General features: G+C 42.5%; 1 protein-coding gene across 10 annotated transcripts in view; it reads right to left on the reverse strand.

The window, feature by feature from the left end:
- Positions 1-15,952, reverse strand: part of ANKRD44 (ankyrin repeat domain 44) — a 131,618-nt gene that overhangs the window by 27,433 nt on the left and 88,233 nt on the right. For 4 of the 10 annotated variants that reach the window (XM_058028402.1, XM_058028406.1, XM_058028400.1 and 1 more), the window contains exons 10-16: positions 14,730-14,844; positions 11,724-11,806; positions 10,360-10,477; positions 7,974-8,042; positions 7,135-7,275; positions 5,151-5,234; positions 4,068-4,179 (exon numbers count right to left, since the gene is read on the reverse strand). In XM_058028402.1, coding sequence (XP_057884385.1) covers positions 4,068-4,179; positions 5,151-5,234; positions 7,135-7,275; positions 7,974-8,042; positions 10,360-10,477; positions 11,724-11,806; positions 14,730-14,844 — 722 coding nt within the window. The remainder of the gene's footprint in view (positions 1-4,067; positions 4,180-5,150; positions 5,235-7,134; positions 7,276-7,973; positions 8,043-10,359; positions 10,478-11,723; positions 11,807-14,729; positions 14,845-15,952) is intronic. The other 6 variants (XM_058028408.1, XM_058028403.1, XM_058028401.1 and 3 more) reach the window with 3 other exon arrangements.

Below are 15,952 nucleotides of genomic sequence, written 5' to 3' on the forward strand. Positions count from 1 at the left end.
TTCTCTGCTCCACATGGAAAAGCTCTCATAGACACAGGTAGAAAGTAACTCCTCACACAAAACACTGCTGCCCCTGGCTCAGACAACATGATCCCTTTAAGAAAGAGGGGGTTGCTTGTGGAGACAGACAGGCAACTATGAAGGAGAAAACCCAGGTTGTTTCCCCTGAATAAAGAGATCTGGGTCAGAAGGCGGCCCAGGGGCTGCCACTGGACGAGCATTGGAGCCAGATCCCCATGTGGAAAAAGCTTTTTACCACCCATCCCAGCCCTGCTGTGAGTCACTTATCAGTAATTACCAGGTCCTGCTCTCAGATGGATGAATGAACACATTTGTGTTGGTAGGAGACAGGTAATTAGCAGCAGCCACACTGGAGATTTATGGAGTCAGTGACTGCAGTTTCTCCCCAGGTTAAGGAGCCAAGTGTTTGAAGGCATGGCTTATCTGCCTTGCAGTGCAGAGCTGCTCTGATAAAGGTGCTCCCCAGCTCTCCGTTCCCAGGGTGTGCTGGCCACACACCTCCCTCAGCCCCTGCTCCCCAGCACACACAGAGGGGTTTGCCTTTTCTGCTGGGCACAGCTTTTGGTTTAACCATGCTCTCCTCCCATCCCTAAATGATTTAGCCCCTGTGACAATTTCATTTCTGTCAGTCAAAGAGGGAATTACATTTGCTGATGGAATAAAGAGAAGAGCAGATTAAAATAAAAAGTATCCATAATTTCTTATAGTCAGAGGAGAGATTCCACTGGAGGAGACAGGCATTTCATTCTGTTTGGTCTAGCACTGCACAGAAACCTGGTTTTATCAGCACAAAGTGCTTGACTTTCTCTCCAGGTAGAATTCTAATGTGAAATTACAATTTAAATTCCACTCTTTTTACACCAATAAAGCTCTTCTGATAAGAGATCATTTCAATGTAAAAAAACCCACAATATTTTTCCTTTTTTCAAAGGAGTTTGGTGATGGGATCAGCACTATAATACCAGGTAGCAGTGATGACCAGTGTCACTGACTGCCAACAGCAAAGTCAGCCCCAGCCTAAACAAACCTGAGGTTATTTCTGGAAGCAGGAAGGCAGGTGGGAGTTCCAGTGGCTTGCAAGCATACATGCCCACCACTCAGCCTTTATGAACGGCTCCCTACTGATGGAGAAGCAGCTGAGGAATCAGCTTCCACTCTTCTCTTTTAGCAGCATCACATTATTCATTGCAGGGCAACTACCCCACTAATACTCCAGATAACCTAAAGGTCCTCCAGGAAAAAGCTTCTCTTGTTGAGCTCTTGTTGAACACACAGAACATAAATTTGGTTTGGGTCAAAGATATGTCCTTTTCACTCTTAATCCTTATTTCTCCCAATACCTCCCCACAAAGATATGCAGCTAAGTTCCATCCAAGGTATTGGACTCATGGGAAACACAAAAGTCAAAGAATGAAAATATGTTTCTATAGATAAACCAGTCCTTCCCTAACTGCATTCAAATGTGTAAATATTTTATAATGCTGAGAAACTGTGGTGCTTAGAGCACAGACCAAATTGCCCAGTGAAGGAAACTCCACTGGATAACACACCTTTTTCTGTGGACCTACTTTTAAAAGTGAACATTTCTTTAGAAAGAAGTTCTCTTAAATACCTACTAAAAAACTGTGGGGGAGGGGGAAAGGCAAATAAAAAATAATCTTACAAGGTCTTTTACAAACTTGGCATATTCTGGAACACCAAAATAATTCCCTAACATTTTGCTGAAGTCAGGTATTGTGTGTGTAGAGAAATATTAGTAATCATGATTCATAGAAAAACAAGATTATTGTTGCACCCATCTTGACTTAGTTTTGACCACAATTAAAGTTCCATATTTTATATGAACTCTTTCCTCTAACAAGTTTTAGGCCCATAAAGAACTGTCTTGTTCTAGGCAAGAAGATTCCTAGATATTTTCATTTATCAGCTATCAATAATAAACAAAAATATTTACCCAGGGGATAAATTAGTAAAATAACAGGTAATTAAATTAGTAAAATAACAGCACTGAAAAATAATGGTTTATTTACATAATCCCACCTGACTTTCCTTTCAGCCCTTTTGCCATCCTGAATCCCAGCATAGCAAAGAAATCAGTGTAATGGTGGTGCCTGTATCAACTAGTTAGAGTTATCAAATGTAAAGTTGTTAAACTCAGGACCTGGTAACTCATGACAAAAAAACTGAGTCAGCTTCTTCTGACAGTGGGTGCAAAGATGACAGATCCTGGTCCTGCTGCTGGATGAGCACAAATGCTTTCTGACACATTTACTCTTTGTATTCCAGAGAGAAAATGACATGCCTGTTACCCTCCAAACACCAATGGAAAAATCCTGGTTCCCCAAATGGAAAAATCCTGGCACCCCAGCACAAAACACTGATCCTGTGCATGCAGAGGACTAAAATTTGTAGCAGTTGTTTTTCACCACTGCACACAGAACAGCTGTGTGACTCTAACTCTGTAAATGATGCTTGACCTTGGTTTTCCATACAGCAGCTTTAGTCACAAATACAGGAAGACTGACAGGGAAGAACTTGGAGTTTTTCTGCCTGAATACAGAACATTTGCTGCACAGCTGTCTCTGGCCCACCAGATTAAAAGAAAACCCAACACCTCTGACATGCTCTGCATTCCCAGCTCTTCCTTTTGTCTGCCCAGCTTAAGCAATGCCAGGATTTGACAGCAGATCATTGCCTGCAACTGAGATGTGCAGAGAATGTGCCCAGCCACAAGCACAAGAGAAGAGAGGGGGCCTTGCTCTGTGCCCAGTCTGTGCCTCAAGCACACAGGGACTGACAGGGAGGCTGAAAGAGAATCCCCAGTGAAGATGCTGCCCCTCCAGCCTCACAGGCGCCAGAGATCAGTGCCAGGAGAAGGCAAGGCCAAACTCACTGCCACAGGCAACAAGGAGCAGTGCTATTTAAAGTGTCCTAAATATACATGCTTGCAGGTGGGAGCTGAAAAAGCTCAACACCCCACCTGAAATTCTGCCCCAGGCCTGCCCTGGCAGAGCTACTGCCCCAGGTTCCCAAGCTGCTGGCACCAGCTGCAGCATTTTCCTGTTGTGGCACGTGTGGTATGAGAGCAGCATGTGCTGTCAGAGCTCCTTCTCAATAACCAAATACTTGACTCTTCAACACAGAGAGAGAGAACCAAACAACACGTAACACTTAACAACACACAGTGTTCTCACTAAAGCATGAATAGCTATACAATTTTCCAATTGGAGCTTAGTTTTTGGAAGCAATTAAAGTCAATTTATATGTAATACATACTACCTACTATATAGCATATATAATGTATATAGTAATAATACATGTAATATATATAATATATATAATTTTGGATCATCCAGTATATCAAACAGTTAACTCTCACCTTAATGACACTTTAACAAGTCAGATACATCTATAGATCCATTCTATATACATCTCCCAAATCCAATGTTTGGCTAAAAATTGTTGGCAACTTAGAAGATGCAATTGCTAATCACTCAGACCCAGAATATTAAAAAAGGAATTTAAAAAAATTCAAAAAACCCCAAAATTCTCAGCTGCTTTGCATATAAGGTTGATTGATCTTGATTATGGTAACTTTATCAGTGTTGCCATTGTTGTGCCAGAGACAAAAAAGGAACTGCAGGTATGAAGCAAAAGTTATTTACTCTCTCAATATGCAGGTCAGATAAAGTACCCGGTGGATCAGGCACATTCACTGTCATTTACCAGCAACTGTCCCTTACTCCTGGCACTTAGGCATACACTGGGGATATTTTCATCACACTCAAAATTAATTTGTGCATACATTAACTCCACTCAAAGACAACCCTTAAGCACCAGGTTGTTGAATTAGGACTTGATTATCAAGATAAACATTTTTAAGATACCTCTGGGTGCAAATATTTGAGTTTACTGCCCATATTGCAGGTTTCCACGGATTTCTTGCTGTCCAAAGAGCTCCAGTAGTGGCCATGGGGGGAGCTGCCCATCCTGGCACAGGCACATTCCCTAGCAGCAGACAGGGAAGCCCCAAGGCAGGCACTCACCAGCTCCAGGCACTGCCGGTGCCCGTAGGCAGCCGCGTAGTGCACGGTGTTGTAGCCCTCCTTGTCCTGGATGGAAGGGTTGGCATCGTTCTGGAGAAGGAACTCGAGACACCTGTGGACAATTCACTGGGTAAATGTGGGCTCACAAGGTTTAACAGCTCATCCCTCGCTGCAGCTGGAAGTGGCACTGAACACTGGCAGTGAATCCTGTACTTCGAGCAGCAAATCATTTTTCACCAACAGCTTCTCACATTCACCATGCTTTTAAACAGAAAATCCCCACTTGTCTTTGAAGATCAGCTTCATGGAAAAGATCTTCAACCTAACTCTTGTGGCTACTCTAGATTACAAAATTGATTTTCTGTTACAGAACCTGAAATCATCTCTGCACATGACATAAACAGCCTAGAACTGCTACTCCTCACACAAAAACTCAGATATCAAACCATCAGTCTCCAAACATGCACTAGGGCAGGCTGGAAAAAAAAGATTTAATTAAGTTACATTAACATATTCTCTTCATTGGCTTCCTTTTCAATAATGTTTTTCAAAAGATCCCTTTTGCTCTTTCTAGCTCTTGCCACTTTCTCTTATACCATCAAGATACTGTCATTTTGTTATTAGTACTTCCTTGCCTAGCCTCTAATCTGGAGTGAATGTAAGGCCATTATATAATAAAGGGGATTTTTAAAAAAAAAACATTAAGCAGATAGATGAAAATGTTAATCCAAGTGAATGCATTGAGAAAGCCATTAGCTACTTCTTTTTGCAACATACAGACTGTGCTGTGCATGACACTAAAGACACTACGTGACACTAAAGCACATGATAATTAAGAATTATAAAATTACTGAAGCTGTACATCTTCCATTAAAAACAGCAACAAGCACAGAAACAGAAATACCAGGGAATATGTGCACAGAGAAAAGAATGGAGCTTTTTCCTTTAAGTTAGCCCTCATTAAAGCCAAGCACTGTTTTTAGCAGAGCAAAGAACAAGCAAGAGCAGAGTGTAAGGCTGCAAGCCAAAGCCATGGCATTCTCCAGGAATGAAGTCTAACTGCATTTGTGACACCAAACTTACAATGCAGCTTCTTTTTCCTTCATCTCAGTGGCTCTTTCAAGTTCTTCAGCATTTTCATGGGAGTTACCTAAAATATTCTTTCTTCTTAGCACAGAGGACAGAAAAATGCAACTTATTCTCAAAATACCACACCGGTGATTTTGATGCAGTCTGCTCCCACCCCCAACCTCCTCTTCAAGGAGCTGACTTCCTCCAGCCAGCAATGAGCATTACACAAGTTGTTGCAGCAATGTTGTGCACTTTTTTCCTTTCCAGAGTAACTCAGGAATACTACACCTTGCTTCCTCCTGCAGTAAGCTGCTAGTTCTCTAGCATTTAGGATTTAGAGCAACTTTAATCACTGATACTAAATCACTGTCTCGAGTCTGCATTAGCTGACTGGCCTCACTTTCTGTCAAATATCTTGGCAACACTGTGTGATCTCAGTCAGGTTCTTCTCCCTGTTCATTAACTACCCACATCCAGAGTTAATGATGAATATTCTTTGGAATGAGATCGCCTGACCTTGCAAGTTTTTTGACATTCAGCAGGAAAAAAAAAAAGATTTGCTGACCTATAAAATCATGGTCTGCAAATAGCATTTGATCTATGTAATAAGGCTTCTTCCAGAACATCTCAAACTGAAAAATTTAACAAGAAGACAGCATCACCACATCAGAATCAATTTAGGTCTGGATTGTGAGGACAAATAAAAGCCATATACTTCTTCCAAATTTCAGGATGTGACTGAAATAAGCTTTTTTTTTTTTTTTAAATGAGGGATAAAAGTAGAAACATCCTGAAGTTAACCAAGAGCTTGTTTAAATGCAGGAACCTCACCTACCAAGAACCAAAAGCTGAAAAACACACACTGAATCATCATTCTCAACCCCCCCCCAAGTAACACCTCACCCTGGTAAGACAGAATTAGAAACAGGCAGTGGTAAAAGCCTTCCTACAACGCTGCTTTTCATGCCAAGCACAGACCTCTGATGACTCTGCCTCCTTCTCCCCAGCACTGTTCAGGTTTGAGGGTGATGGAGAAGGCATTTTTTATATCAGTATTATCACAGAAAATGATGAAGAAGCTCTTGAGGCTCTGATGTGGCATTCAGAACTCTGCCCTACAGTTAAACCAAACTTCCCTTGCCGTGGCACTGAGGTGGTGTTCTGCTGGGAGAGATGCAGCTGTACTTTCACCAGACCTCACTATACAAGAAAGCAAAAACTAGATCCTTAGTGTCTAGAGACACTGTGAGATGGAAAAACATAGGATGAGCTAAAAATAAATACAGGTTGCTAACAATTTTGAAGAGAGAGAACAGGATAATTGAGTCTGGTTTATACAGTGTGTTATAAGGAAGAGATTGGCAGAATGTTCCACTATCTGGGAATTAAAATTGCAGCCAGTAACCACAGCATTTCTAAGTCTTGCAGCTCCTTCTCACAAGAACACCACTGCGTTCTGACAAAGGCTATTCCTCAGACATGTCTCTAAAAAGGCAAACTGTTTGGACAGGGTGAGCATTTTTATCTGCTCTGACAGTGGAGTGAGACTGACGGTTAGATCCATCCCACCTTTCCCACCAATCTGTCAGAATGCCAAATGTCTGTCATTGAAAACCTCTCCTCCTGCTGTCTCTTGCTCTATCCCTTCTGATGGACTTGCAAAGCAAATGCAGAAAATTCTCTGAGCTTAATCTTGTGAGGAAACCACAGAGAGGAAAACAGAGGACACAATACTGTGAAAACAGCTCTGTAGGGCAAGCTGGCTGCAGAATTGTGTGCAGCTTCAGAGGTAAACTGTGGAGCTGAAATGCCACATCATCTGGGGGCTTGGCTTCCAGGCACAGCAACTCTCTGTGGAGCTATGCACACATCTGAGAGAAATTCCTGTGCTAGTGGGATCATTCTTTTGGCTCAAACAGCAGAGCACCATGAAGAGACTGAAATGACACTGATTTAGTGAAACACTCGAGGCAGGAATTCCCCAGAGCTCTCTTACTTTCTGTCCATGTCAGAAGCAGCAGCGTAGTGCAAAGGGGTGCGTCCCCAGTCGTCTGTTTCATTAATATTGGCTCCTGTTGTCACCAGGGTCTCAATGCAGTGGAAATGACAATTTGCAGCTGCATAGTGCAAAGGTGTCCTGGAACATAAGTGGCAATTTGTTACCTCATATTCCAACATGTACTGAGGAGGATAAAGATAAATCTTCATTGCTGCGTTCCTACAGATTTCCATCAGTCAATATCAGCACTTTAATTCACGGAAATTTAACAAAATATTGCATTAACAGGAAGTTCTGGTGCTGCTACAAAGCCTGATAGGACACAGAGCATCAATCTGTGTCTTGCAAACAGCCCAGTGCCTGTGGGAGCCTCTGCTGTGGCTCTGCAGACACGCTGCCTCTCCCAGCTGGGAGGCAGAGCACAGCAACGCGTCCCTCACAGCACCTTGCTCAGCTGGCATGGCAACACCCATAGCAACGCTTTCCATGGGGGAAAACCCTCCAGGAAGCACATCCAGTGGCAGCTGTCCTGCCATCATAGCTCAGGTGCTGTCTTGGGCACACCTGCACAAGAATTTAGGCACTAAGGAAAAAAGAAAAGCTGTGATTTTTTAAAAAGAAAAACTCAAGAGGGTGGGATAGGTATAATGGATTTAATGAAGCCTGCACCTGTGTGGCTGGCACGAAACTGCAGCAGCAAGGGTTCTGCAGAGAAGGCCAAACTACCTGATTTTGCTGCCATTTTTCATAGAACATATGATTTTCAGTCAGAGGTGGCCTTTCTTCCTTGCCTGATAGAGTCTTTCTTTTTTAAAAGAGCTTTGTAATTTACCTACCTTCCACATTTGTCCTTCTTATTAAAATCTGCTCCACTGCTTTGCAAGAGTTTTATACATTCTACATTACTGGAAAGAGAAGTAAAGAAAACAAAAGGTGAATAAAGCAAAAGCTTACACCTCCATTGTCCCCCGTCCCCCAAAAAGAAAAAGTTACTCTAATTATTTTTGTATTATTTGCTGTGCAAAAACTACACCTTGAAATTCAATCTAACAGAAAGTGAAGCTCTAAAAAGAAATTATTTTCTTTTTTTTTTTACTAGAAAACCTCAAATTTCTCTTCTGAAGAAGAAAATAATTAATTTTCCAAAGAGAGCACAGTAAATGTGATCAGCATGTTTGGAAATTTTCAATGGCAGGTGTACTGCAGTGCACCCATTCTGACCTGGTATTTTATAAGGGAGCTTTAAAATAAAGTTGTTGCTAGCTTATGAAATGCCAGTCTAATAATGAAGAGGTGACATTTAACGAAATCCACCCCCACTCAGCAGAGCATTCAACAGTAAGCACTTTGCTCAAATCCTGTTTATTTAATGAAATTTAATCACAAGAATCACTTGTAGGTATATTCTGATATGATTTGTTGACTATTGATGGATTTAAGCCCATCTCCAAGTGCTTTGTTAGCAAAGGGGTGTGGCTGTTATAGTGATTGTCACATCAACACTGCATTTATGAAAGTGGAGGAGAATTTACCACAGCCTGGCTGCTTCTTCGTCTTGTTTAAAGCCAGGTAATTTTTAATAGAAAACAAACCAGCTACATTCTGAGATCTTTTGTAATTGAAACAAATAAATGTAGGACTCCAAGCTGGAAAATGACAAAGTGGTGCAGCACTTTCCAAGACTGCTTGTCTTTCACAGGGGCATCACTTGTGCTCACAATCAGACAAGCAGACCTTTGAAATTCTTTCCCTAGCACCCACACAGCTCCCATTAATGTAATGGCAGTAAGAGGCCTGTGTCAGGAAATACACTAATGGCTTTTGTAGATCTCCAGCTACAGGAAAAAAAAAGGGACTGGGTGCAATAATGCAATATTTTGGTGTAGGTTGATCCCAACTCTAAATTGCTGTTGCATAAAATAACTATGGAACACTCACCACAATGCACTAAAAATAAAAACACTTGCTAGTGATGACAATCATAATAAACCACCGGGAAAATACGGTTTATTTTCATTAGTCACTTTTGCTTCTTATTGAAGCCTCTCCTTCTCTTTATGACTTCCAGGATGTTTTTAGTATCCTTCTGGGGTGCAGCCTTATCAAAGAGGTAGCATCTGAACTATATTAAAATAATCTCCATCCAAGTAACTGTCATACCTCTTACACTAAAGTGAAAGAAGTATCAAGATGAATAATACCAAAACAATAATGAAACCAATATTTGGATCAATTTTATCAGGGTTTGGGGTTTTTCCCCCTCAGGAACAAAAACTTTGCGATATAGATTTCGGTCCACTGAGAAGAAAAAGCAATTTCCAGAATGACTGCCAAGTATTTGCTGTGGATGAGCATTTCTGCTTGTTATAACCACAGAGAATCCAAGGGCTGTAGCCAAGGCTCCATTTCAGCAGTCTTCTGAGCCATAAAGTACTCAAACAGAAAAGTCAAAACTCAATGCTTGCCAAACTTTGTGTCCTTTTGCTAGATTAACCTCTCAACACTTCACTGACTGGATTATCTGGAAATATTTAAAATAACTGAATGCTACATGTACATCTTAAATTGAAGTATTTCAATTTCCAATTTAATTTCACTTTTCTGCCCTCCCACCACTTTTCAGGAACGCATCACCCCAAGAGAGGGGCAGCCTTCTCACTTTCTAATTTGGAGGCTGTGGGTTTGGTTTTGGTTATTTTTTTGTTGTTGCTTTGGTGCATTGGTTTTTCTTTTACAAACTTATGGCAACTGAAAAATGGGAGAGAGTGAGACGAACTACATTTGGACTCCCAGACTGCAACCTGATGGGCACTGCTGCACAGCTGCATTTTTGGACAAGGACATGGTCCAGAGATGGAGGCCAGGAGTAACTCCCCTGCCAGCAGCATGCCAGGAGCTCCAGCTCCTGCTCCTCACTGGGTGTTCCCTAGGGAATGATGCTTTTCTGGAGATTGTTGTGGCTCTCAGGGAGACCTGAAAGCTTAAACAGCCTTCTCAGGGGCATGAAAAGAAAGAGTTTTCCCCTCTGCCTGAAACGCATGCTTCAAATCAACCCAGCTCACCCTACACAAGGGCAGGGGCAAAAGAGAGCCTAAAATGACCCAAATTATGGCATCAGACAGCCTTGCACATCAATGAATTCCTCTGTGGATAGCACAGCCAAGCTGGCTGGCCCCAAACGTGCCCCAAGAAGGCCTGGAGCAGCCCCGGTGCAGTACTCACCCTCCGGCAGCGGCCGCGTGCAGGCACGTTCTTCCGAAGCTGTCGGGGGTGTCTATGTCAAAGCCTGCAGACAGCACGTGCTCATTACTAAACAAGGACACTATGCTATACTTTTGTCCTAGTTAAACCACAGGAAACATCGCAGAGACAGAAAAATCAGTTAGTTGGGAAGAAAGCAGAAGGCAAGGCAGTCAGAGAGGCTGGCACGGGGACGGCGAGCGGCTGCTGGCGCTGGCAGCGCTATAAAAGGAGCTGTGACAGGAGCCTACTTCCACATCCAGCTCCTCCACACCCCTGTCTGCAGCCTGGGATGGGTGTTTGGGAGGCTGAGACAGCAGGACAGGAAGACAGAGAACATGGAGACACGAGGAAGAACCACAGAGTCAGCCTAAACATGAACAGGGGCTGTTTTCATGGCACGTGGTTGTCAGATTGGGAAGAGCCTTCCAGCAGCACAGGGGGATACTCATCAAGATGCACGAGGCCAAAGGCTGCACCCTGACAGTGCTAACTCTGCTCACCCAGAGTGTTTTCTCTTCCTATCTAGTGGTCACGGCCAGAGCACACCAAGTCTCAGTATAATGGGGTATGTAATTATCATTTTTCACATTTCTTTTATACCCTACAGGACTCAAGTTAAGAGGGAAAAAGTAGTTGTAGGACATTTTACATGATAAGTAATGAAGGAGTTTTCTAGAAAACTCATATGATCTAGGTGAGGATTTTTTAACTCATAGGAACTCTTGCCTGGGAAAAGCAGAATTTGGGATTTGGCCACTGATTACTGAGTCTTTTGAAATGGTTGCATAAGGAAGCTCTGGCTCCTTTGCTTTGGACTCTGTTGAGGATCCCAAGCCTGTTCTCTTGACACTACACTTCCACTCATTTTCCCTCTCATGCCCCCAGAGCTTTGGCCAGTCTAAGTACTTAACTATAGATTCAGAAACACACTTTAGCTGCATGCAAAATAGATCATCATCATCATCAGTGAGATGTAAATCCCTGTGCCAGTGCAGACCCCAGGGAGATAACTTCAAAATTACTCCTCTGGTGGGCAAGGGGGAGAATCCCCAAAACAAAACAGGATCTCACATTCCTACAGTTTGGAAAGGGGTTCTAAATTCCCTCCCTCCCCAGAGTCTAAACTCTCTGAACCTGCTGGGAGAAAAGAGCTTTGGGCATGAACAACACAGGAATTACCAGCATGGCTTTGGGAAAGCCTTGCATGCTCTGGTGCACTGCCCCATACAGCCTAACACAGCAGCACTCTCATTAGAATAACTCACAACAAAGCATGGAAAGGGGCTGCAAGCAGCAGAGACAAACACTGCTGGAGTTCCAGGGACACTGGGGGATTTACTCACCCGATGACAACAATTTCCTGCAGCAGTCTGAGTGGGCATTCAGTGCTGCTAAGTGTAAAGGGAACATGTTGTGGATCCCACACCTGAAAGGGACAACAGCCTCGTGAGAAAATGCAGGTTACATACACACACACAGCACGTCAAAAGCTCCTTCCAGAAAGGCAACATTTTCTCAGGCTTTTCTAGGAAGATTCTTTCTTGGTGGCTGCCATTATTTTTATCTGTATTTCCTTAACATCCTTCTCGAGAGTTAAAAATATTCTGATGCAGCAAAGTCTTGGCATTTTGCTTTGAACAGAATGTGGCAGGATGGTTTGCAAAAATTCCAGGCAAAGCCAAGGTAGGGGAGGAAGTAAGAGCAGATACTGCTTGGAGTCAATTGCCCAGTGAGCCACAAATTTCTGCACCAGCTACACATACAGCAACTACCATTTTGAGGGAAATGTAAATGCCAAAATCTTCTCTATATTATTTCTGAATCTCTTTTTTTCTTTTTTTTCCTTTTTTTTTCTTGTAGATGACGCTTCACACTTTCCTTTAGGCTCCCATATCAGTTTTCTTCCACAGCCTAAGAACTAATAATCTAATTTTCCTATTTGCTCCAGCTACTTTCCTCACCTCCCCTTTCACTTTTTCCTCCCTCTTTTCAATCACACAATAAACTTTCAGAGCAGACATGATGGGTAAGAAAAGAAAGGGCGCCTTTAGATTGAGCCTGTTTATCATCAGTCTAATTCCATATCAGGCAAACATGGAGTTTTTAAACAAGCTGAGCACTCAGCAACTTTAATTAATATCAGGAAATCATGCCAGTTCAGTCCCTAGGCATACCACTGCTCACTGTCTTAGAATACTTTTGGGTCTGGACATCGTGGTGTCTTTCATTCAGCATTGTTTTGTGCAAAGCATCTTGTTATTCTAGATATATTACCCTGCTGGCAGTTCTCCAAGTGCACATAAACATGGAGCCTCTGAAAACAACTAGCTTGACAAGATTATCATCTACTGCCTGCTCTAGCAGATTTTATTTTTAAATTACAAACTCCAGAACAATAGCAGATGGATTCCTATCAGTCCTTCACTTCTGCAAGACAATTGGTGGATGGGAGAGTATGATCATCTCATGGGAGAGGATTTCAGATACAGACCCAAAGACAAAAGATCTTGTCTTTCTAGACACCATAAATCAGAATTACTTAGGAAGCTTAAGACAATAATTTTATGTGGATGTTTATAAATATATCTTGGTATCTCCAAGATTTTATACATAAATGTATTTAACTAATTTGGGTTTGTTTTCAAAAAAATTATTATTTCCTGAATCCACAGGCCCATTCTTTCTCTGTCTTCACATGTCCTCCTTGCTGCTTCACTACACTGACTTGTGCTCCTGTACAGATTTGAATTTTACTATTAGCAGCATCTATATCTTAGAGGAAATCTATTAAGAGATGATCTGAGAGCCTGTTCTTTGAAGAAAACATTGCAAGCTGCACTGAGCTGCTGCATCTGTACAAACAGGCTGCATTTTCCAGCCACGGATTCACTTATTTAAGGGAACATTGGACATTCCATATTGCTGTTTCTCCCTACATCCATTTCCCTCTGCCTCCTCCTCCCTCTAGTTATCTAACACAATATTATTAATCTTTTTGGTCAAGATTTCCACCCAGCAGATGTTTTTGGCTGGTCTCCACTGAAATCCCCTATCTGCACATTTGCTACCCAGTGTGCCATTTCTGCAGTGCTGTTCACACTGGTTTCTCCCATCACTTGCACACTTTCCCTTGCAGTGCATTGCCTCAAAGCCTGGCCGAGCTGTCTGCACTTATTGTGAACAGTGCTGCAGAATTTTCTTTCCTAAACCTATTTGGGGAGCTCACCCAGAGTTATTTACATGCAGCACATATTGAAAGCACATTTAGCACAGGCAGTAGCATCATTTCCATCTGCCTGCTATCTCTGAGCCAACTTCTTATTTCACTTACTTCTGCTGCTGGAAAAAGTATTTTATTTGATCAATGTTCCAGTTACCCAACTGTGAAATAGAAATTTCTAACTGGATAACCCTGATTCCAAGAGTGGAGTGGGCTATCCCAGTGCATCTCATTTTCCCCTAAAACCTCAAGATAATAGACAGTGACTGACTGTACTGGAGAAAGAGAGAGGAAAAACCTACATGTCTGTTAAGATACCAAGATCTTCATGCTGGCTGTATTAATAAAACCCAGTGACACTAGCTGAAACCTAATGTGGAATTGCATTATCCATGCCAATTAAAGATCTGTTCCACCTTTTGAGTTTGTAGGGTGACAGTTGTACTTAGCAAAGAAGAATGGGCAAATGTGTCACTTGCATGAACACCACCAAGCAAATAAACAAAATATTGAGAGCTGCAATTCTCTCCCAAATTCAAACCAGACATTTGCATTTGAAAGCAGGGTTTCCTAACTAGGTAAGTCGAGAGAAGTCCCTGATTTCTATAGCAGGTTCTATGTAAAAGAGAAATTATATTTTAGAGACATGTGGAGGTAATTTCCAAAACCTTACATTCATGAAATCAGATGCTGCTCTGAAACACCTGGTACAGATATCTCTCATGGCACTGCATTACCCTGATCTCATACCCCTGTGTTTATACTCCTTTTAACAGACCCTAGGAACTTGAGCATAACTAAACAATACTCAAAAATCCTCTGTGTGTGTGTATATATAACACACACATCCCTACTTCATGTACATTACCACCACTGTCCCACATCAATGCTTCAGGAAGGAGCAGTGCTTGTACAACTTGTAATCACACAAGTGGGCACAACAGGAACTGAGCAGAGTTTGCTTCCCTGCACACTTCCCAATCGTTCATATTCTAGTCTCATGTCACCCACTGAAGTACAGTGCAATTATGCTTGTCAGTTTTAACCTCCCTACTTCAGAAGCAGTTGTGTTTCCAGGCACTGGACATGACACTTGATCCTTGCAAACAGCTCCTCTTGAGGCACCTACTTGGCAGTATCGGCTCCGCTGGTTATGAGGGTGTTGATCAAAAGCTCGTGTCCGTATCTTGCAGCCACGTGCAGAGGGGTGTTACCATCCTTATCTACACAGTCAATTTCCCCTCCTGCAGAAGAGATTTTCATACAGATTAACACTGAAAAATTCACCATGAACAAGGGACCACAAGTGCTGTTTGTCTCAGCACCATGAGCAGCCCCGAGCTGCTCTCTTATCCACTGAGAGGAGGCACTGAATTTCCCAGAGCAAGGACCAGCACACAGCAAGTTCTCAGCTGTCAGCCATGGTCTGGCAGCAGCACCTGCACCTCCCTCTCCACCTGCAGTGGTGGGAATGGGATGATGTACAGGGGTCAAGTACGTGATTTTGATTTGTTGCCTAGCTAAAGGTACAAATGGGTGTCCTGAAATAAACTACAAAACAATCTGCTGAAACTGCACCCTCATTTGTAAAGGCATTGCCACTCAGCCTTATCTGTACAACAATGCAAATTATAGCTCACTCCAGAGGCCATCAGGAACACACTGCAAACAAATGTGCTGCATGCTTTTTGTGTGTCTTACCAAAGCACAACCAAACAGTGCTTATGCAGAACTTTTCCTTTTGTAATTTAAACCTGGCATCTTATGCTTTATTCACATAAGCAGGAAAAATGGATTATTTCTTTAGATAGATTACAGACAAGTCCCTGTTTTCTTTTTGGACCAAGAACTGTAACTTTTTCAGTCTCTCCTTGTCAGTCAGGTTTACTGCACTCCAACTATTCTCTCTTTCCCCCAGTCCTCTCCAGCTGGCCTGCATCCTTGTGGAAGCAAAAGCCAAAACCAGTACTACAGCTAACTCTCCCAATGCTGAGCTAAGCAAACAGGATTACTTCATGCCTGCTGGCCACACTCCTATCTGTGCACTCCTGGACATTGCACAGCACCATGGACATCCATTACCCATTTCTTTAAGCACCACAGCACTGCTGACTTGTGGTCAACAACCTTCTGATCCTCTACAAGCCCCAGATCCCTTCTGGAGGGACTGCCACCCACCTGGCTGTTGCCATTCTGAACTTGTCCAGCTGATACTCCTGCCTCTGTGGGTGGTTTTTCTTTTGCCCCACTTGCATTATAACCTCTGTCTCCAGTTCTACAGATAATTTTTCATTCTGACTCCATCTTCTGCCAAACTAAGTCTCTCCCAACTACAATTTTCTTCTCCAAATG

Source organism: Melospiza georgiana, chromosome 7 (genome assembly GCF_028018845.1).
Source record: "Melospiza georgiana isolate bMelGeo1 chromosome 7, bMelGeo1.pri, whole genome shotgun sequence".
NCBI lineage: Eukaryota > Metazoa > Chordata > Aves > Passeriformes > Passerellidae > Melospiza > Melospiza georgiana.